The sequence below is a fragment of the Zingiber officinale genome, chromosome 3B (assembly GCF_018446385.1).
Source record: "Zingiber officinale cultivar Zhangliang chromosome 3B, Zo_v1.1, whole genome shotgun sequence".
Classification (NCBI taxonomy): Eukaryota; Viridiplantae; Streptophyta; class Magnoliopsida; order Zingiberales; family Zingiberaceae; genus Zingiber; species Zingiber officinale.
The window spans coordinates 27275265-27299430 of NC_055991.1; the positions used below are offsets into that span (position 1 = coordinate 27275265).

The 24166-nt window shown below is 35.0% G+C and overlaps 2 protein-coding genes across 2 annotated transcripts; one reads left to right on the forward strand and one right to left on the reverse strand.

Annotated features, from left to right (window-relative positions):
• Nucleotides 1-5147, forward strand: LOC122056259 (transmembrane emp24 domain-containing protein p24beta3-like). Its single transcript, XM_042618133.1, has 4 exons — nt 1-326; nt 2731-2917; nt 3504-3611; nt 4799-5147. The coding sequence occupies exons 1-4, from the start codon at nt 108-110 to the stop codon at nt 4930-4932; spliced, it is 648 nt and encodes a 215-aa protein (XP_042474067.1). The 5' UTR covers nt 1-107; the 3' UTR covers nt 4933-5147.
• Nucleotides 5148-6911: 1764 nt separating this feature from the next.
• On the reverse strand, nt 6912-17233 carry LOC122056260 (flowering locus K homology domain-like). The gene is made up of 7 exons (XM_042618134.1): nt 17057-17233; nt 13934-14227; nt 9605-9854; nt 8220-8368; nt 7847-8113; nt 7561-7755; nt 6912-7278 (listed from the first exon to the last, which is right to left on the reverse strand). The coding sequence occupies exons 2-7, from the start codon at nt 14210-14212 to the stop codon at nt 7108-7110; spliced, it is 1311 nt and encodes a 436-aa protein (XP_042474068.1). The 5' UTR covers nt 14213-14227; nt 17057-17233; the 3' UTR covers nt 6912-7107.
• Between the last annotated feature and the right edge of the window lie 6933 nt (nt 17234-24166).

Below are 24166 nucleotides of genomic sequence, written 5' to 3' on the forward strand. Positions count from 1 at the left end.
AATCAGTATTAGACAATAATAAAACGTCTCACGGGCTCCATTGTTGAGGCGGCAATTCTCCTAAGAAATAGCAGAGAGGTTGAGATCGAGATCGAGTTTGGAGATCCATGGGGAAGAGAAGATCAATCAGTCTCAGGGAGGCCTTTTTGATCGTAGGCCTTCTCCTCGGCTGCCCCTGTCGTCTCTCGGCTCTGTCCGTCACCGTCAACGACGTCGAGTGCGTCTACGAGTTCGTCCTCTACGAGGGCGACACAATCTCGGGAAATTTCGTAGTCGTAGATCATGACATATTCTGGAGTTCCGATCACCCCGGCATTGATTTCATCGTAAGCCCTTATTTCTGCAAGCAGATGCTTTTCGATTGGACCTGTTAATTAGGTTAATGAAGCAGTATTTGAACAGATGAATCTGAGAATAGAAGTGTCTCGTGTTCGATGCAGTCCTTCAAATATTTGTCTAATTCATGAAGTTGGTTGGTGCTTTTAGAGAAAGTTTAGATTTTTTTTTGGAATATTTAGGGTTTCTGTTTATTCTATAACAGCCCGTTTGGATGATTGAATTAGAAAATAGTGATTTTGTATATAAATTTAAGGGTGTTTTCCATTATGTTTGATACATTGTTTCCTCCTTCCAAATCTTTGGGGAATTGATCAAGTTGATTGCCGCTTTTAGTGGAAATTTAGATTTTTCAGGAACATTTAGGGTTTCTGTTGGTTTATTAACAGTTTAATGGGAACAGAAAATTATCTCAATTTCAATTCAGTTGTTTTGAATTTCTTTGTTTCGGATCACTAGGACTTAGAATTTAGAATCCAAATTGCCCCTCCAATAGTGTTTGGGTTTCTAATCCCCACCCTCTTTCTTCCTCGTGTGTTCACCTCATGCCATAACTTTCACTGTATTTGTTTTATATGCTAAAAATGTGACAACGACTCTCTGTTTCCTCCATCCTATGAGGGTTGATTCCTCATAAGGACCTGTTCAAACCAATAAAGTTATGCTAGTGGGCAACATCTTTGATGAGTAAACATTCAACTGGAAACCAATACCATTCCAGATCTGAATATGGATACGAATAGAAAAAAAAAAATAATACTTATCCCATCACAGTTTATTTAAATTTCTCTGAAACTTCTTGAGTTATTTGTCTATGCCAAATAATATGTCCCAATTATTTTTTGATTGAAAGTTCTACTCCAAAATCTGTACTGAAGCCTGTTGTTGTCCATTGATTCATGTGTTAAGGTTTGCTCTGTAAGTAGTAAGTAGTATTCCAGCATTCACTGGATAGGGAGAACTTTGAAATTAATGTGTGCACTCTTATATGCATTTTTGCAAAGTCAATAATGATATATATGTTTTGATTTAATTAGATGAGATTTTCTTGGTTGGTAAGTGATGCAAGCTGAGAATTGGTGCCAGACTGGAATGGAAAATAATATCCATTTACCATTTATATGGGAAAATAAAATACACTCTGATGATAGTTAGCAGTAGGTCGTTTTGGCAGTTTAACTAGAAGTGTATTCACATGACATATATTTGTTCTATTGCATATCAAGTTTCTTTGGAATACTAATATTTCTCTCCTAGGTTGTCTTTGATTGTGGAACTATTTGGAGAAAAGGTAGTAATCTATGTCCTCACTCCAATTTGATATTTGGTATAGGATTGATATCTAAATATCATTGTCTTAAAAGACATCCTAGATGATTTCATATCAAGGACCTAGACTTCCGCAATAGTGGATGGCATGCCATATACCTTTTTATGGTTCCATATTTGCAGTGCTTTACTATGTGGAACTAGGTAACCCATATGGTCGCATATGCATTCTATCATCATTGTCAAACCATGTTTGTCCCTATTATTTAGGTCAGACATGATTTTTTCCCCATTAGCTCTATGCAAAGCTATACCATCAATAATATTTAAATCAATTAAATGGTTCTTTTGTTATATTGATTAACGTTTTCTTTGTTCTTCCTCTACTCTCTCTAATTGATCCAACTATTTTAACTGAATAATATACCAGTCACTTCGAACATGGGCATATCATCTCAACACATCTACTTTTTTTTATCAATTGGAGATTTATTTTATCTTGAATATTAGTGGTTGTAATTTTGTCCTTAATATCAATTTTTTACATTCATCTTAACATTCTCATCTGTCACTTTAACTTTTTATAGACGGTACTTCCTTACATCCTAACCCTCTGAACTATAAAGTATAAATGATTGGACTACCGTCATATAAGCAACATCCCTTGGATCCAAAGGAAAACCAGAAAAGATATTTGCCTTGCAAGCCTTGATTCACCAGCTTCATAATTATTTTGATTCTAGTGGCTATAAGTTTGTTGCATTTTAATTTATATTTACTTTCTTGATTGTGCCAACCTAGCCTAGTTTTTTTTAAAAGTCAATTTTTAGTTTTATTTAGTGACCAGCTAGTACGTAAACAAAACAAATAGTTTGTATGCACAATTGAAATTCTGAAAGTTTATGCTAAATTTTGAAACCCCTTATCTTCCTTAGAAATATTGCCAAGTTGCGTGTCTTCAATTTCTGAGATGTAAAAAGAACGAAACCACTTATTTCTGTCACAAGTATATTTGAATAACCTTTGCCATGCTATTACCTTTTATTCTTATTAGTTGATTTTAACCTTCTTTCCAAGGGTTATTTCAGATTACAATGGTAACTACTGAAATTTGTGATTATGTAGGTAACTTCTCCAGCTGGTAACACTGTGCATTCATTGAAGGGGACATCTGGTGACAAGTTTGAGTTTAAGGCCCCACGAGCTGGAATGTACAAATTCTGTTTTCATAATCCAAACAGAACACCAGAGACTGTCTCATTTTACATTCATGTAGGACATATTCCTAATGAACACGACATAGCGAAAGATGGTCAGTCTCAATGAATGGTGAAGAAATTTAGTTTTGGAATTTCATAAGTTCTATATATATATATATATATATATATATATATATATATATTGACTAACTTGTATATCAAACCATATTCTCTATTTTCTCCAAGGTTGGAGCTATATATACTATAATTCCCTTGCTAAATAATCTTGTTTTTCATTATATATATATATATATAGAAATATTTTAGCCAACACACCCTTACCCTGTACACTCATGGGCGGCCCTCACACGTCAGGGCGCCGGAACGCACTTCCGGGCGCCCCGATTCACAGCGACCCTCACAGGTCCAGGTGCCCGAAATCCCTCTTGGGTGCCCCAATTCTTAAAAGTGAATTGGGGCGCCCGGGAGTGCATCCTGGTGCCCGGACCTGTGAGGGTCACCCATGAGTGTGTAAGATAAGGATGTGGAGGTATAATTATTCTAACTAAGAGAGATTATGATCGCCTCTTTTTGACTCCACCTTTTTTTATAAGATCATATACCAATCATTGTTTTTGTTTCCATATTATAAAATTATATTATTCTTTAACAACAGTTATTGTAATTAATCTCCTGCAGAGCATTTGAGTCCAATAAACGTGAAAATTGCACAGCTTGGGGAAGCACTAGAATCTGTCACAGCAGAGCAGCGCTACCTAAAAGCACGCGAAGTCCGCCATCGGCATAGTAAGTTAAACTGGCCAACTGTATATATCTATTTTTTGGTTGGAACTTACAATTTTAACAATTTCATTTACTCACTTTACAGTGTAAAAATAATTACTACTACAACGAACCATTAGTTTCCAATTCTCAATCAGGCAATTGTTCATCTTATTTTATTGCCTGGACATAATATGTGGATATCTCTTGTTATGTACATTGCTGAATAGCTATTGACATATATCAACTAATAATCTTTGAACAGTAATTATCATCTAAACTTGTTCTATTGGGGTTGATGATACACCTATGTAGGCTATTAGTGTGGTAGTTTTTTTTTATTCGAAAAAAAATTATGTATATGGATAACTACCATGGTAAGAGACATAATATGCATTCCACGTTGGCAAGTTAATAAAGCAAATTTTGGGGGAATATTTCTTGTTTATTCATGTATATAACACAATATGTATCACTTTGCAAGAAACACGAAGTTTGTAACCAACATCAGCATGTCAATAATGCAACTTCTTTTAAGAAGGTTCAGGTTATATTTAGCAGTTAGCTCTATTCTTTTTTATTTTTATTTTTATAGGACTTGTGATCATATTCAAACATCTTAACTGTACCCTTTTAATACACATGTAAATATGCACAGCTTAAGTATTGTGCTGCATCATGTTTGATTAATGTAGTAGTACTATTGATACTGAATCTATTGTATACTTCTACCCTAGTTTTTGTTTTGATAGTTCATTCTTCTGCATTTTTATAAATTTGATATGCATATATCTGCATCTAATATTAATGAGTTTTGATTATCAATGCCTTTATCTAATATTCATTGTTATATGGGTAACTAGAAATTTCAAGTGTCAGTTCATTAGAATCAGTCTGTTGTGAATCTTGGAGGAGCTCTAAAATAAACTTGATGTGCTTATTATGATAGTGCACTAACTACATATTGCATTCAATAATCCAATAGTGCATAATTTGTGAGATAGATGGAATCTTGAATTGTATGTTGATACATTTCCAACCTAATGAATGTATTGATCAGCCTTGTGACTGGTTCTCTTATTGAGAAGAGAGTGTTTCTTTTTGGTCTTTCTAAGAGTTCCTATTGCTCTTGCATGGAAATTGTTAACTGATGCATCTCACTTTTGTATGTATTACCTTGTTTATAAGTCTAAGACGTTCTTGCAATGCAGCAAATGAGAGCACAAGAAAACGCCTTACTTTCTATACGATCATGGAATACATAGTGTTGGCTCTCTCGAGTGGGCTTCAGGTTCTTTATATTCGACGCCTTTTCAACAAATCAGTGGCGTATAACAGGGTTTAGACTTCAAATGAGGACGAAATCATGTATTATTCTTTAGTGTCTTTTATTTGCCACTTTAACTGGTAGCTGTTTATTTTTGTTGCATGGGTTTCCTTTACCAAACATTTTGATACTGATGGTCGTCTTTATTTATAATTCGATTGTACACGGATAATTTATGGGAGAGTAAACTTTGTTCGTTCAAATGAGTAGATATTTTAACTGTTTCAAACTAAGCACAACTTTTTTTATGGTATGTTTGATTTAAAAAATAGTTTCTTTTCCTTGTAAATGTCTCTAACTTGCACAGTTGAGAGCACTCATTACTCATATATATAGAAATTGATATGCTGTACGTCTGTCATGCGCGTGGGCGATTGAGTAAGTCGGGATGTTCAGAAGTGAATCGGACGCTCGAAGTGAACCAGGTCGGAGTGCCTGATTCACTTTCAGACGTTCTGACTCACTTGGTCTCGCGCACTACGTGCGCGACGTGTGTGTATATATATATACTCACTCTCTGCCCTGTTACACTACGCTATCCAGGAAAATAGCATAATAAATTAAGCTACGAGGACACAGGGTCATCATCCTTCAAGTATTTAACTGCCATATCATGACTTTAGTTCAATTGGGTGTACAGGGAAGAGAAGATTAGCTCAAGCCAAAAAAATTGGATAACTTAACTAGCTGGATAGATGCAAATGATTCAAGAGTCTGATTAATCTTATTTTTGCATCATCTGACATTGACGAAGAAATACACCGTGAGATAATTCAATAGAAGGTTATGGAAGTCCCATGGGGTGTCGGATGACAGATTTACTATAAAAAGAAGGAATTAATTTTCAGAAGCGTATATACTCGAAGAAAAATTTGTTAATTTACCTTTCTTCATATAATCTGAGATAAAATTATGAAAAGTATCTGAAATAAATGTAATCATCATTTGTTATAATATAAGGTTATGAAAATCTTTGGATAATGATACAATGGTAACATATGCCTTTTCAATTTCTTATACATTTAAGAATAATTAAATTCTAACTTCGAAGAATTAATGAATAAATTTTTCTTAAATAGTTGACCTAAGAATACTAAGTTGATGGGTCATTAGGTTATTGGGTCATCCGCTATGAACACTTAATTTATTTTGATAGTTGGTGAAAAATTTTCGTGAGACTAGATTGATCATTCTAGATTTAATCGGTGTAAATTAAATATCTAATATCAATTAAAAAAATAAAAAAAATAAAAGGTTTTGGAATCTTGGCCATGATGCAACGACACAACGCTCAAGTAATTTCTAAAACACTTATCTACCGTTCAAATTTTAGTTATGATACACTGTAAGATATTTTACTCTAATGGCATAAAAACAATGAGGACGTTGATTCATGAGCAAGAGCCATTCACACTTTTAAATTTTTTAAATTTGCCTAGTAGTCGGTCCTCGCCATTCGCGCTTTTAGATTATTTAATGATCGACTTGTAGTGCATCTCTCTCCGGGATGGCTCCGGATCCTTGGATCGTAATCTCTGGTCCGCTCCGGGATGGATTAGATCGGATTACTTGGATCGAAGGTCCAGAATTAAAAAAAAAAAAGAATTATGGAAATTTCATCTGGGGGAAATTCTAAGTACACGAAGATAGAGAAAAAAGCACAACCAACAGAAGAGGAAGGTGGAGCGACTGAGCAAACTTCTACCTTCTTTCGTTCGTTCCTGTCCGTGAGCAAACTCCTTCATCGAAAGGGTTGAGAAAAGGGATTTGTGCCAACCCGTCTATAGCTGAGAAGAGCGAAGGGATCACCCCTGGAGCATGATCACCATGGAAGTGTTTTTTTTGGATTTCTCATGAAATCTCAAGACAACGAACAAGAAGCTAAATTCTAGCACGGGACATAATTTGTTTTATAAGTAAATATGAATTGAAGCTTGTATAGTTGACAATTAGTTTGATATTGTAAACAGAAAAATGCCAATTTTTTTACTCCCAAATTAGTTTCCTATCGCAAACAGATCGATCCCAATTATAATGAGCATCTTCAATTTGGCTTTAACGTACTTTGTCAAAAATTATCCCTGGTAGCTAAACAGAGTTGTTCATCAAATCACACCAATCTCCAACAGAAGAACGAGAGTTTTTAAGGTAACTCACACAAGACAACAACTCAATGAACTCATCATCAGTGACCTAATATCCATAATTCCCACTGTAGGTTGAACCATATCCTCCAGCGTGAGCTGCATGGCCTGAGTTAGGAGGTGAGCCGTACGGCGGGGCATGGGTTGGGTAAGAATTATACCCATGGTCCATTGAACCCATTGAATTCTGAGCAGCGGCTGGAGCAGCGGCCATAAAATTCTGCAAAAGCAACAATTATGGTCAGCGAGGGAATCCTTGAAGTAAAAACACTAACTTGCATGTTCTATAGGGGTATAAAATTGACTTATTTGTGAATGTCAAATGGCTGAGTACCTAACCTACCCAGTTTGAAATAGATGAAAAACTCATGCATCATAATCTTATTCCTAAAACTGATTTTCTCATGTCTCGGTTTTCTTTCTTGCATACCTTTGGAAATATAAATATAGCACCAAACTACAAATATATATTACTCGTGGTATAACAGTAGAGGGACCGTGCCTGTATGAGTTGCTGAGCAGTTTGAACTTGTGCAGCACTGCCACCAATCTCAACAGTCATCTCTCCGGGGATCCCACGTGCTTCTTGTATGGTTATTGTTGCGCCACTAGCACGACGGATGTAGCTAATATTTGCACCAGCTTCTCCGATTACAGCATCAGCATAAGAAAGTGGAATCTGCATTTGCTGTGTAACCTGTTGAAGCCATCAGAATGCCAAAATGAAACAAACGCCCCTGGCATCTGAAGAAAATACAATTTCAGAGGCATGGGTTGGGATTAACTACCTGAGATATCATTGTCGGTGGCTGTTGATTTGGTCCAGAGTGGACACCTGTAGAGGGTGCATTTTGTCCATACATTGATATGCCTCGATGAGGTTGCTTCTCTACTGGGGGAAGGTCTGCAGGATAAAAGTTATCATGACGACGTGGCGGAATAAACTGAGCGTTTCCGCCATAACCTGGGCCACCGACACTAGGGGGAAGGCCATGGGGATGGCCCCAATGTTGAAGGGGAGGCATATTTTGCTCCATATGCATATTTGGTAATGACTAGACAAAATATATTTTATAAATTGTTAGACTCCAACAAGAAGTTGTGAACCATCATTTATCAAATAACAGATTTTCAGTGGTGCCATAATTCAGAGAAGCTTACATGCTTTTCAAACAAGGGAAGGACACTCCGATCAACAAGAAATTTCCTTAAATGATTTGCAATCAATTCCACTGCTTTATGCATTTCACTGGGCTCTCCTTGTATCTCAACAACTCTATCATCTGGAAGAGCAACTAGAGGTAGACTTTCTGCACAGATTCATGCAAGTTAAACAAATAGAAGTGGTTTTCAGAAAAGTTCAAAATAGAACACCTTGAACAAAAAAAATCATGACATAGATAACAACAATAATCATGGCACATATATGATTGATGGTGAACTCAGACTCACCTGAAAGATGCTTGCTGAACAATGATTTATTGTTTTTGTTTTATTTAGAAAATATAGGAATATTTGTTCAATAGGATGATGCACTGAGAATATATATGTAAACACTTGTATAACATACACATATATCAGTTTCATTTATATTATAAAAATTTTGAAATCATAATTGTATGTCTTGCAGAAATCATAAATCAAATTTGATAAGGTGAAATTATATCTTTTTGAATCAATTAACTTGCCAAGTTGTCTGAAGGTAAGTACCCTTACAAAAAAAGGGCGTATTCTTTGTCTTTGTTAGGCTAATCATAATATATTCTAATACAACAGTAAGCTTGAAATTAATTTGATCCTAATCATGTCCAAACCATATAAGTGAATTCTAATCCTGTAGAGTTAAATCACATTCAGCTAGAGAACCCTAATTAAAAAGTTTTAGAGGCCGTAAGTATTCCGATCATGTAAAATTAACTAAACTCACATGGAAAACCCTCATTGAACAATTTTTAGAGATCATAATTGATTAGAGCATAGTAGATCATATGACACAGGAACATAATAGTTAAAAATCAGTACCAAGCTCTATCTACTAGCATGTACACACAGATTCAAAGGCATCTGGCTGTATCTGAATCATACTCTTAGAAACGGCTTCCATGAAACTTATGTATCTTAAATCTATGCCAATCGATGTAAGGTTGTTCCATCCATTACATAAGCCCATAAGGGTATCAAACTATCAATCACATATTTGGAGAAGCTGGAAAGGTTAACACAAGTTGCAAAGGAATCAACACAAGTTGCAGTAATTATCTGGAAAGACTAATGTACTGAGAAATAAATGTGTATAAAGAAAATCTGGTTATATATGTAAAAAAGAGTGGTGAAACAGGATGCACTATGTAAAGTTGCAACGCATTGCAGTGTACAACTACATGAAAAAAAAAAACATTTAGAGATAAAAGATCGTGTCATGTACATAGTAACAAACTGTCACTAACAATAATAACTTATCCACTATGCAAGATAATGGCAATGAATCTAGAAATTTTCAAAGGATAGGTGATATAAACAAAATGAAGAGTTGTCAGTCAACATACCAACAACCCGGACAATTGAACCTGAAGCTTCTTGAATGGATTTTATTGTTGCTCCTTGTTTCCCAATGAGACTCCCTGCTTGTGTAGCTGCCACAAGCAATCTTGTGGGAAATGTGCTTCCAGCAGCAGAAGATAGAGGAATACCAGATTCCCCATCTAAACCATCAATTATTCGCTTATGGACTCTAAGCAAACCATCCATAGCAGGAGAAATAGAAGCATCTGGTTCCTCTTTTGCTGAAACTATTACCTTCATAAATTTCACGAAACAAGAAAGATTATATTGAGAAGTACAATGAGATTGTGTTTCTTGAATAGCTCCAAGGAGAAGAAAAACTCCTCATCTTTTTTTTTTTTTGAGAAGTCACAAAGGCTAAGCCTTTATCTTTGTATAAGAAAACCGCAAATCCTGTTGCATGATTAATCTACCTTGAATTACTAGTAGGAAAAAGTAGCAGAAGTACAGTCCAAAATCAGCATAAGATTGGTGATTTATGGTCATAATCCGCATAAGAAAAATAAGGTTAAAGAATTTAACATCAATCATTTAAATAGTTACAATGTTTTATAACATGGATGGGAAACTTTAAGTGACCCATAGACACAAATATTTAGTTTTACTGTATCCTATACATTAAGAGTTACAATCTTATCATCTTAATACTCTTTCAGAAAAAGGTGCAATCAACATAAATCAATATCGTTGTTTGCATTAAGTGTCAGGTGAAAAAACTGTTTTTTTTTTAAATTAAAAATTGACATATTAATTCCATAATAATGTTAGAAACTGTGACATGTCCATATTTTGGTTAAAGTAATTCTGGAATATCATGTCATTTAAAACCAAGATATTCAAAATCTATTAATTGTGTTAAGCCTTAATACAAAGGTTTAGGTAATTAGATCTCATTTGGAACAAGTAGTATCCGATAGAGATATTAGAGCATGTCTCTAATTGTCATGGGATGATTTTGAACAGTTTAGGAAGGTATACAATTTTAACAAGGATTAGCCCCCAAGTAATTAACAGATTCAAAAAAATTTAGGCCTCCATCTTGTTTATTATTTTTCAAATTAATCTATCTTATATTTCTTAAATCCTAATTCCTAGTGTTCTAAGTTTTGAATTACTTCCTCTTATCACCACATCTGCTATCTGACATCATACTCACATCAGAACATCAGATCAAACATCACTGAAATGCTTATAACAACTTGACGCTGATGATGAATACGAATAAGCCCAAGCAAAATGAACACCTGTAACGAGATGAACAGATGGAACAGAAAATATTAGCCTCTGAAATCATTGACAAAAACAATTAAACAAGATGAAGAATCAGTTTCCAATTAACTCTTGGGAAATTTTCCTATATCTTAATGATCCGGAAATAGGATCAACAAGCTTCCATCTCTTACCAGCTTATATAACATGTTCATCTGTGAAGCATGTTGTGCTTATGCTTAATAAAGAATGACTAAGTTTGACTTTCTAGTTTGGCAAGTAGAGTCGAATATCCATGTCATTTATGTCCATAATCATATACTAGGATGTCTGCTTCTTCCCAACTTCATATGAGCTCCATATCTGAGACAATAATAAATCATGTGCAAAACTCTAGTTTGTGAAACTATTTTTCAATCCTCTCTACCTACAAAATTAATAGCATCCATAAAGTTTAGAAATGTTCGTGTACAACACTAATCAACAACTTTTTATTCTCGTAAAAGATTTGATATATAATGTCTCATCCAATAGTTTAAATGTGGCAATCATTCTCGTTGTCCATTATATTTATTTATTTGGTCTCTCAAAACTACAGCATCCCTACTGAGTAGCCTCCACACCAAGCTTTTTTTGTTTGCTTTTCAATAACTTATCAATCTCTTGTTGAAGCCACAATCAAACAAGTTATAGAATTACCAGAAATAATGTGAAGCATGGTAGTCATCCAATACGTATAGGCTTAGTTTTATTTCAGCTCAGATGCTCAAAGAATGACCTTCGCAAACTGGAACTTTGTTTCTTCTATTTGGTTCACATGAACAATTTGATTTGTGGCTTTATGTCTGCAGAAAGAACCTGCAAAGATTGATCAGGTTATAATGACTGAAGGCTTCAAGCTTAGAGCTAAGTGTTTGTTTTAGGTTTCGTCATATGGTCACTAATTGTAGTCTCTGGGCCTTAGTTATTTTCTCATGTTGTCTGAATATCACCAAGTTCTGATTGCTTTTCAGATTGTCAGATACTCTGCAGTTAGTTAAAAAAGTAGATTGTAATTTCTTCACTCTGCAGTTGGTTAGAAAAGTAGATTGTATTTCTCCATCCACTCCCACAACAATCAGTATAAACCAATGCAGTGAGAGAAGATTGAACCAAATTCCTTGACTTTTACAACTAAGTTTAAACGCAAGTTCAAGAATTCAAATTGCAGTTAACCAACTGTAAACCAAATTAAAGAATATTTAGATTTCCGTACAAATCAAGCTCATCAAGATTTAAAATTTTATAATAGAAAAATAACTACCGACAATAACTACCAGCAAATGGCAGAAATCAAGAGGAATTGAAGCATAGGCAAGCAAACCCTTGCTAGAAGAAGTATGCCAAGAGCTCTTGAAACTTCTCTAATAACCTGAACCTTCAGCTCAATTAAAAGGAACTCTCAACTTAAATTTCATTTATAAAATAATGACACATCTCAACCAATAGAACAAGTGTTTCTGGTTGCAGACTGATCTTCAATTCCAATTTTCAAGGAATTCACCTTTTTTAGATGTTCGATTGAAAGATGTTTGCAGGTTTAAATGATATTAAGATAAGAAGTTTATATTTCTAAAACTTTAGGTTAGTTGGGGAAAAGATAACATAATTCTCCTATATCATAAAAGTGCATGAAGTATGTGGGTTGTTAGAATTTTTTACAATCGAAAGATGATTTATTTTGAGGAAGTTAAGGGTTTTTGAATTGTTATGGAAAGGGTGATTTCTCAACATTATGATAATTTGTTCTGATATTTGAAATACCATGATAGTGTCCAAAAATATATGGTTACTTTCACCTTAAAATGAATTATTCTACCAGAGAAAAAAAATTAAAATTATTCAACGTTGTCCAAGTCCTTAATTTTTATAATTTGTTAGAACTTAAAAAAAATCGTTTTATATTTTAGAAATAAGTACCAACCTTTTAAAAAAGGTTGAAAATGTCTATTAGAGTTTTATAGGAATAATCAAGGTTTCAGGAAAAATAAATCTCCGTGTTCTCATCCCATGTATTAGACAATGTTTGAGTTGATAAATTTTCAATTTCCTTTTCTTTGTGCCACAAGTGATAATTTCCTTTGGAAAAGGATTGTATCTTTGCTAACTTGAGGCTTGCATCTTTGCTAACTTTCTTTTGGATGAGGATAGTACCTTTTTTGTCCACTTTGCTGCATGAGACAAAAATCTACATGCATTAACTTAGATGCCCATGCAAGTATTTAATCACTATTTTTGGAGCAAAAGGTGATATCACTCACCCCAAGCGGTCCAGTATCACAAGGACATTTTGCCCTAGCATATTGGTCTTTTGCATGGGAGAGATCAAGCAACCAACCAAGCATTTTGCACTTGCTGGGAATTGACCCAAGACCTATTGGAGCAAACACTGTACCAATTACGCCAACTCATGGGGCTATTTAGTCACTATTTTGATCCATATAACAAGTTCATTTGAATAACTTTAAACTTGATCAATTCCTAACAAAGCAAGATCAAATTCGGCAATAGCTTCATAGATAATTTGAATTTCTTACTGTTTAACTTGTGAAATGAATGATGCAACTACTTAGTCACTATTTTATCTACATAATCTAAATATACACTCTGTCATGATTCATTCAAAACTTAAAACTAGACCTATTTCTTAAAAAACAAGCATGAATTTTGCTCCTATATTCGCAAAGTTAATGTTGACGGATCTTACATAGGAATTATAGAAAACCATAAATAGCTTCAAGGATATTAGTTACAAGTGAAAATATTAATATTTTCAGATTTATATAAGCTAAAAAGGCAAATAATAAAATGGCAGGTCATGACATGCAAGAATTAATTGCAAAGGAAGAATAAGAAAGTGCACTCTTTCACAAGATCATGAGAAAATGATGAAATATAAAGGTGAAGCATAAGGTTAATAGGCAGCAAGAAAAATAGAATGATAGTTAATATTTGCCAAAGATTAAATAATTCCAAGGATAAACAGAATACAATTCTCCATAGCACGACAACGGATACTAAAGTGTCCATTGAATAGAGCACAAACCTAATAGAAATATACTTACTGCTCTTTCTGGCACTCCAGGTGGTCCGTCAAGAATCTTTATCCGAGCCTTTGATTCCTCACACATTTTTTTGATGAACTCACCTTTCCGACCAATTAGACCACCTGCCTTGTGTGCAGGAATCAACATACGAAAAACACTTTCCCCAGGCCACCCAGGCCATCTTTTTTCAGCAGATTCAGCTTCTATCTGACCATCTTGTTCTTGATTCATTTCGTACATGTTTCCAGCTTCTCCAGATATCTCTTCTTCCATAGTATTTTCCACAAGCCCATCCATAAGGTATTAAATGAGCTAAATCATATAATGTAACAAATTCACATGTAAGAGGCTGGGACCACCAATGCAAACACGTCAAGTATAACAAAGTATCAAGAGAAAAAAAAAATGGTACAAATATCTTCTTAAACAATCTTCTCACTTCACGTATAGTGTAATTCACAAAATGAAACTATAAATTTCCTCAAATAAGATGAGGAAAAAGATGGTTGACCAAAAACAAATTATATATCAATTCAACCAATATAGCATGGACTCCATTTTTGAAACAAAGAACCAAAAGATCAACATGGATGATAGTATCCTAAAGTTGCAATGAAATACCACTCACTCTAAATGTTAGAAACATGTTACAAAACATTCCTCATTCACATTTATTGCTCATTTTCAGACAAAATCATTTATGAGAAAAACCAAAAATATGAAGTATAAAGCTAAATAAAGATTCAAAAAGTATTTCCAATCAACAAAGTTGTAAGCCAAGTAGCAAATTTACAACAATATTTTTTATTGCTCATTAACACGACATATGATAGGAACCTACCAAAGAAGAGGGGGGAAAGAGGACTATCACTCCAAGGAGATCTGCCACCACTATACCATAGGCTATTTTCTAGGATAAATTTGTCTTATACAATAGAGTCCATAGAGTGTTTACTCATAGGTATTCAAGAGAGTTTTGTGCCTACAATAAAATAATCAAATATATACAATATTAAGTGGATAACTAACTCATAGGAAAAAAAGTGGACAACTAGTTATAGAGCGTGTATTTAAAAAGCCTTAGCTTTAGCCACATATGCACATGCCTAAGTGGATTTTCAAGGGACCACATAGCAATCACATACAATCACATATAGCACACACATGGTTTACATATGTATTAAAATAATATCATTTTTTCTTTATGGTCACATATAGCACAGATGTGACTTACCAACTTAAAACCCTAAACTACCCTATTATTAACTTGTGATTTTTAAGTATTAACTTAAAAACTTGTCTAGCAAGTGATAAAAACCCCTTAAATATTAATGAAAATATTTTCTTTGATATTTTAGTAGGCCTATATATACCCTCACATCCCAGATAGCACTAGATTGCATAACACTTCTATATGAATTTTAAAACCTAGAAGAAGCAAATGAATATAATGCTAAATCAAAACTATATTTGAATTTATCACTTTTCTAGGATTGTATCATTCCATCATATTTCAAAACAACCTAATAATCAAGGTTAACAAAAAAAAAATTGAAAATCTTTCCTTTTCTTTTCCATTATATAGCTTGCATAATATTCCTTTTAACTAAGTGATGAAAGCAAAGTAGCTTGTGTCAAGTCTTCATTGCATGAGATTGGTGCACTTGAAGCTTCTCTTGACAAGAATCTGTCATGTCAATTTCCAAGTAATGAAAGCATGCCAAGAGTTGCAAATTGAGTGATGAAGTAAAAGAATCTTGCATTGAGTTTTTATAGAGAAGAGATGAGTAATTCAAGACTTCCTTCAAACTAAATGGGAAAAGTGCCTTATGCCAAGTCTTCTCAAAGCATTGATGGGCATATGGAACTTCTTACATCAAGTACTTAGTCAAGGAAAGCGAGGACTTACTCAAATCATTTGAACCATTTGATGGACTCAAGTTTCATAGAAGCTCTCTAGTCTCTCCTCCATCATTTGGAATTGCAGCTAAATTCCATCTGGTAAGATCTCTTTTCCAAAAAGGAAATTCCACTATCATTCCTAGAAAGTTGCAATCTCAATACACATATGATTGTTGCATCTGAGGTTCCCTTGGAGTAATCAAGATAAACAACCTATCATCCTTGAATCAGTTAGCTTGATTCATCATCTTGTTGATTCTTTATCAATGCCTATCTGATGGTTACTAAAAAATTTTATGTTGCTAAAATTTAGTTTTAAAATTAGCTTCAGATTTTACAAGCCAATTTGACTTTTACTGGAAACCCATGTCATTGTCCTATACTATCTTTTTTTAAAGTCGAGCTCAGACTATGCACAATTTGTTTGAGCAAACATGGAAATTAGGGGGGAAAAAAATCAAAGCTTAAATAATGAAACTATATTGTAAAAGGTTGCAGCATAAGGTATCACTAATCCTGCATTAGTGATGGATATGGTCTAACAATGACAGAACAGGAGGTGATGACTAACAATTGTCAGACAAGGACAACATTCAAAGAGGATATCGGTGATGAAGAGCATCAATGCTCTCATACAGAGTCGATAAGAACCCAAGTCCGATCTGATGAAGAACCAGAGAAAAGGGAATGGCCATTTTAAAGGGAACCACCTCCATTAACTCATAGGCTATTTTGTAGTCCATAAATTTGTTCAATATCGAGTAGATCATATGGCGTTTTATTATAAGCAATCAAAAGGAGATCACAGTGTGCTTTATTATACGCATCCAAAAGAATGCCATGTCTCCGACAAATAATTAATTCCGAATTGAACAACTAAGTCTAGAGAGAAAATAAAAGGCCACAACCAACTCTTGAACAAATAACGGAAGACAATTCAAAATTAAAAGGCTATTTTAATTAATCCCGTTCCTAGGATCGAATCAACATATCTACTAAATCAAAATCTATTCTTCAACACAATCCAGCCCGGAGGGAGATAACAAATACTACAAATCACTCGGAACAGGCGGTAGTAATAAACACATCTAGACGACACAAACCTCCTCAGTTCGCCGATACTTCAACTGCCGAACTTAACTATCGAACGAAAAAAGATGAAAATCTTAAAGAAAGGGGGATCAGAGATATCAGGACATCCGAGAAGGGAGACTAGCACCGAAGTTCGGGAGCGCTTACAGGATCTGGCGAGATGTTAGCGACGGCAGGATCCCGAAAGGTCCGCTAGCAGAGAGACGTTCGTGGGGAGGCGCTCAGGCGGCAACCGGAGAAGAGATGAGGGTGAGGAATTAGGGATAGTGAGGGATTGGGGATAGAGGTGAACTGAGGCGGCCGACTGAATCACGGACTTGTGGTATTTCGGGGCAAAAATAACAAAAAAACGCCCCAGATTTTACAAATAACAAAAGCTCCTGTTTTTTCAAAATAATTAATTAATTAAGTCTTCCTTCCATAATTTTACCTCAAAATTATCTCTCCGTACAAACTACCAACTTCTGTAATACGTAACAACTATCAAATAATTTTTATAATATATAGAAGTTATCCAATAATTATTATAACATATTTATAATGAGTTTAGAATTTAAGATTTATATTGGGTAGAAGTTATCTAGTACCTAATATAACGTGTAGAAATTACCTAATAACTACTACAATATGTTTAATATGAGTTTACGATTTAGGATTTTGAGTTTAGAATATTTAAACACAAGACATGATATGTTGGGTGCCCAACATATGCCCCTGAGGGGACACCCAACATATCATCTTTGATATGAAATACTATTATATCAAAATAACTTCTTGATGAGGAGGGAATCCAAATTATTCAGATTTACATCTTTTAAGTTTTTTAATTAAGAATTTATTAATTAAGTTTAGTTTATCTTTTTCTTAATTATATGTAATTTTATCCTAAATCTTAGGAAACTAAGTCTTATTAGTTAATTTATCCTAAATCTTAGGGAATAAATCTTGTTAGTTAATTTATCCTAAATCTTAAGGAATAAGTCTTATTAGTTAATTTATCTTAAATATTAGGGAATAAATTTAGTTAGTTATTTTTTCATTTAGATTTTTTTTGAGGGTTTTGAGAGCTATATAAACCTATATATAGTTTTATTTGCACTCTTGATTTCATAATAGGTTTAAGCCTAATTTAGGCTATTCCTTTTTTTGGTGTTACTTCTCTCTTGTTTTCTTATTAATCTCTTTGCAACTTCATGCCCCAGAATAATATACATATTCTGCTCGATGCTAGTTGGTATCAGAGCTCATTAAGATCTAATAGAGGCTCATCATGAATGTGGTCGTGGTCACAACAAGCATGTTCTGAACGAGGAAGGCCAGCACCGTGATCATAATATTCAGAATGTAATGATGATTGAGAATTTACAGAAGCAATTTGCGAAATTAATGCAGCGTCTGGTAGCATGGAATTTTAAACATCGTGAGATATCTGATCGTAACTTTGAGTCTACTTTTAAGAATTCATATCACCATCATACTACGTACCACGAACACCGTGGTCGAGAGGAACAATATGGGGACTTTGGTTTCCGAGTTGATCTTCATGATTTTCAAGTACAAGGAAGTATCTAATCACGTCAAAGTAAAATTAGTCATTATTAAGTTCAAAAGCTAAGCCTCAGCATGGTGGGAGTAACTTCGGTGATCACGAGAGAAACAAGGTAAATCTAAAATCACCGATTGGGAAAAACTGAAAAAACTAATTGTTGGGTCACTTAAGAGCTAGGGGGGATGAATAGCTCATCACGCTTGTTTGCTTGCTTCGAAGATGATGATGATGCAGTGAAAAATCTCATAACAAGCTCAAAATGCTAACACAAAGATTTACTTGGTATCCACTTCGAGAAGAGGTGACTAATCTAAAGATCCACAAACATGAGCACTCTCCACTAAGAAAAACACTCATTCTCGGAACAATCCGGAGGTGGAGAAACCTCATACAAACTCACACAAGAATACAACTTGAAACAAGAAGTAAATGTAAACAATACAATGAATTACTCTCTTGTTCGATCTCGTGTAGCTTGTCGATGCCTCTTGAATCTTGGAAGTGTAGCAACATTTGTCCCCAAGATGCACCAAGAACTAGCGGAAGAATCATGTGCTCGATGGAGAAGATCTTCATGTAATCACTATCTTCATTTAAACTCGCTATCGCCCTTATATTCCATGATCTAGGGCTCCCAATCAATTGTCACGTCGATCCCATGGATCCCAGCAGTCCAAAACCTACGTCTTGTGTAACAGTCATATCCCAATCTGATCAATCCAGAGGCTTTCTGTGATTTCACAAAAAGATCAGAATCGATTCCAGCTTTTCCTCGTGTCAGTGCAAGAAACCGAACCCCAATCGATCGGTTGATCGATTGGGAACCTCTCTGTACTCACGAGAATGTCTCCTAATCGATTGACTGATTGATTGGGCTTCCTTCACTCACAACACACTCCCAATCGATCGGCTGATAGATTGGGCTTTGGTTCAATCGATCACATGATTGATTGACCAACCCTAACTTGCTTAACTCAAGTCTAAGGTTCCCAAACCCAACATCCAGTCAATTTTGACCTGCTAGGACTTCTTCACCAAGTGTTCGGTCAATCTCTTGACCCACTTGGACTTTTCTCCTTGTGCCAAGTATTTGGTGAATCCTTTGACCTACTTGGACTTCCAATCACTAGATGTTTGGTCATCCTTGACTCACTTGGATTTCCATTTCCTGGCTTCACTCACCAGGATTTCCATCTGCTTGACTTCACTCACCAGGGCTTTCACCTAGCTTTACTCACTAGGATTTTCATTTTCCTAGCTTCACTCACTAGGTCTTGTACCTGGCTTCACTCACTAGGATTTCTAGTTGTCTGACTTCACTCACTAGGACTTCCAACACTAAGTGTCCGGTCAAATACTGACCCACTTGGATTTCCATCTTCTGCCAACCTTCCCGTTGGACTTCCCTTGCCCAACCTTCAGTTAGGACTTTCCCAGTCAGGTATCCGGTCAACCTTGACCTACTTGACTCTTCTTATTGTCAACCTGGTCAAACATTAACTAGAAAGGAATTGTTCCAACAATCTCCCCAAATGGACGATTGCACCTACAATCTATATATATTGTCAAACATCAAAACCTAAATATAAAGACTCAAACTTCAGCCAACTCAAGCTTAGTCAACTTGGTCAACCTTGACCCAAAAGATATTGCACCAACACTAATGAGAACTCACTTTTGAGGCAAGGGGCTAGAACCATCGACGACTATATGGAGAAATTCTATCAGCTTATTTTTAGGAACGATCTATCTAAGATAGAGGAGCATATGACTGTTGAAACCCCAAAATTATTTTGATGTGATCAAACAAGTTAAGTTAGATCCTGTTGGTTTTGATCCCTGTGTCTAAGTGTGTAGGAACTTAGGAGTACAGGAAGTCGAGCAGAAGACGTAGCTAGCGAGAAGGATGACACAGGAAGGGAGCCGACGGGCTCAGTGCATCCGAGGGACGGAAGGGCTGCGGAAGAGTACACCGGTGGACGAGAAGAACGTGCGCAACGTTCGAAGGACGAGAAGCCGAAGCGGAAGCCTGCTCGAGGAGAAGGCCGAAATTGGGTTCGGGTGAGCCTTATTTCGGTTGGCCGAAATCACCCAAGCGAGCGGAGCCGGAGCGTAAGATCTGGACCGAGGCGAGCAACACCGAAGCAGAGGGTCTGGACCAAAAAAGTCAATGGGGTTGACTTTGAGGGTCCGGGCGCCCGGAACCCAACTTTTATCATCATCGACGTAGATGTTGACCGTTGCGTCGGGGATAAAAATCTATCCCACTCCAAGCGCTTGAACCCTTCTAGGCGCCCCAACCAAGGTTATAAATACAACCTTGGTCCATAAGCTGAAAAATAACAACAAGCAATTTGAGTTCCAACACTTGTGCGCTTCACTTTGTTAGTTTAGCTTCATCTCTTTGTGCTTTCACTACTGTAAGAGGCTTCTCCGCCTAAAAGAGATACTTAGTGTGATACATTTCCTTGTATTAACATCTTCCCCCGTTGTAACCAAGTAAAATCTGTGAGCCTCATCTTTTAGTTTATTTCTTTATTTTATTTTATTTTATGCAAGTGTTCTTTTAAAGTCCGAGAAAGGTTCATTTTTGTTTTAATTATGCAGGGCTATTCAACCCCTCTTCTAGTCGGCCAACGGGTCCCAACAAGTGGTATCATAGCTAGGACACTTCAGGAGGAATAACCGTCGATCGAAGCAAAGACGATGGTCAGACCAAACATCTATCCACCAAAATTTGAGGGGGAGTTCGCGTGCTGGAAAAAGAGAATGGAGATATTTTTTAAAATTGATTTTGATTTATGATTAATAATGGAATTTGGTTTTGAAGCACCCGAGGGCAAGGAAAAGTATCAATGGACGAAGAAGGAATAAGCTGACTACGTGGCAAACGGTAGAGTAGAATTTCATCTGTTAAGCGTATTACTGCCACAAGAAGTCAATCGGATCAGAGCTTATAAGTCCGCAAAGGAGCTCTGGGAGAAATTCCTGGAACTACACGAGGGAACCTTGGAGGTGAAACTTGCGAGACAGGACTTACTTCACAATCAGCTCACCAACCTCCGATTTGAAGAAAACAAAACCATAACACCTTCACTCGAGAGTTAAGGAGCTCATCACCAGACTTTCGAATCTCGGAGAAAAAGTAAGCAACCGAGATTCGCTAAGGTACACACTTAATGCATTCCTTAAAAATACGAAATGGGCATCATTAGTAGATGCCTACTATATCTCTAAGGATCTAGAAACTATTACCCTAGAAGAGTTGTTTTCAACTTTTGAAATCCATGAGTCGAGATGTGCAGATACGAAGAAGGAACCGACGCACAACATTACCCTTAAGGCAAGGATGGACGAACATGATTCAGAATCTTCTCTCGAGGATGAAGAAACGACAATGATGGTAAGGCATTTTAAAAAGTTATTTAAATCAAGAAAAACTAACCATCAACAGGGTAGAAAGAAAAGTTCAATCAGATGCTACCACTGCAACGAAGAAGGACACGTCAATGACAACTGCCCTAAGCTTAGGAACAAGGACAAGGACAAAGGAAAGAAGTCTGTCTAAACGAATAAGTACAAGACTCTAAAGGCGACGTGGGACGATATGTCGTCTGAATCACAAGTCGAGGCTTTCTCTGAACTCGCATTAATGGCAAGTCATCAAGAAAATGAACACGGAGCAAGCTCGTCCGAAATGAGCATCGAGAGCATTGATGAAGGAGGAGCTACATCGGAAGAAAGCAGCAGTTCAGGGAGAGTTACGGATAACGAAGTCGACAAGATAAGTCAGGTACGATCTCTCCTACCTGACAAGTTGTTTAAATTTGTGAAAGTATTAACCAAAGATTGTTGCAAAATTGAAAAAGAAATTTAAAATTTAAAATTAATTTTAGCAAAATCTTGCCCATTAGAAGAGTTTGACAAAATAAAATTAGAAAATGATATTTTGCAAAAAGAAATAAGTAACTTGAAAAATCATGCATGCTCATATAATATAAGTTTTAGAAAATTTAATAACTTAAATTGGTATTTTAGATACCACAAATGATAAATTAGAAATATTTCAAAGAAATATGTCACAAAGAAATTTCTAATTAATCCAGTTGGCTGGAACCTATATTGGGTTCCAAAGTCTTGTCTAACTTGAACTTTAATTTATACTTAGCGCTTTCAGCAAGAAAATTAAATGTTTAATTTCTTTATGAGGTTTTGTCTAGAAGTGGTTGATGATCCAATAACCAAGAAGGCATAGTGCCTCGCCATAGCCTGTAAGGCAAATATTGAAATAAAATATTTAATTGACTAACTGATAAAGCATTAAAATTAAAATGCTTTGAATAGTTATTTAAATTTTTTTTTGGAAAATTCTAATTTTTTCTATACAATTTTTTTAAAGTTTTTTTTCTTTACCAAAATGTATTTTACATGTTGCACAAATTTTTAACTTAGAAATTTTTTTCTTAGAATTTTTTTTCAGATTTACTTTACTAAAATTTCTACAAAAATTAATTCTTGAAAAATTGTTAACTGAGGAAATTTTTTATTTTTTAAAAATGTTTCTAAAATTATTGCATTATTAGTGTTATCAAAATTGTTCTCAATATTTCCAAAATTAGAGTTTACTTATAAATTTTGTTTCTTACTTGAAATTTTTTTTAATGAAAATAATTTTTAAAATTGTTTTCAAAGTTTTCAAAAATTGATAGGTTTTTTTTCAAAATTATTTATCAGAATTACCCTTAGATTTTTCTTGATACCCCATTTTTTATGTGATCAAAGGAGGAGAAGGAAAAGATTAAATCTAGGGGGAGGCAGCTTAAAATTAACTTTCCTACTTTTTTTGCTTTATTGTATTTTTTTTTTTTTACTTTATTTGTTTACCCTAACTTAACTTGGGTTGCTCACATCAAAAAGAGGGAGATTATTGGAACCCCAATGTTGTTTTGATGTGATCAAACAAGTTAAGTTAGGTCCACTATAACAAAAACATTAAAAGACAATGGTTAAAAACCGTTGTCATAGGCCCTTTAAAACCATTGTAATTGGCAGTGTTGTTAAAAGTGGGGACTACGACAATAATTTTAAACCGTTGTCTTTAAATGAAAAGACAACGGTTTAAAACCGTTGTTGTTTAGAGCATTTTTAATAATACTGCCTGTTACAATCGTTTTTGGGGCTACGACAACGGTTTTTAACCGTTGTCTTTGAGGGTGATAGACAACAACAACGGTTTTAAACTGTTGTCTTTTAAATTATTATCTTTTAATATCAATATATCATATTTCAATATAAATATATAATAAAGAATCATAATCATAAAAGAAAGAATATTCTCCACATCAATATCATTCAAAATGTTACTTATACAAGAATTACAATCACAAAAGAAGAAACATGTCTAATATTCAAATAAAATTTATCCCAATACAAATAAACAAATAAACTTCATTTACAACTAATGAACAATAGTCAAAAGACTAGAAACTTATGATGGTGGTTCATGCCATGTAGGATTGCAAGTAATTATTGTTAACCCAATCTTCAACTTGTAGAATTTCATTGGACTCCTCTTTCTGACTTGTTGATTCTTCCATGTCAACCTTCTCCAACATTGTTGATCATCAATTCCATAATAAATCTAGTCTTCCCACACCAGCTCCATCAAAAATTCCAATCTTTCCACTCCTTTGATAAGGCACCAGGAG

Excerpts from the sequence above, each read along its gene's own strand:
- LOC122056259 (XM_042618133.1), top strand. The coding sequence starts at position 108 with ATGGGGAAGAGAAGATCAATCAGTCTCAGGGAGGCCTTTTTGATCGTA. Across the intron at positions 327-2,730 it reads ACCCCGGCATTGATTTCATC|GTAACTTCTCCAGCTGGTAA; the intron begins GTAAGCCCTTAT and ends GTGATTATGTAG. Across the intron at positions 3,612-4,798 it reads CGAAGTCCGCCATCGGCATA|CAAATGAGAGCACAAGAAAA; the intron begins GTAAGTTAAACT and ends CTTGCAATGCAG.
- LOC122056260 (XM_042618134.1), bottom strand. The coding sequence starts at position 14,212 with ATGGATGGGCTTGTGGAAAATACTATGGAAGAAGAGATATCTGGAGAA. Across the intron at positions 8,114-8,219 it reads TTCCCTTGTTTGAAAAGCAT|TCATTACCAAATATGCATAT; the intron begins GTAAGCTTCTCT and ends TATTTTGTCTAG. Across the intron at positions 7,279-7,560 it reads CTGCTCAGCAACTCATACAG|AATTTTATGGCCGCTGCTCC; the intron begins GCACGGTCCCTC and ends TTGCTTTTGCAG.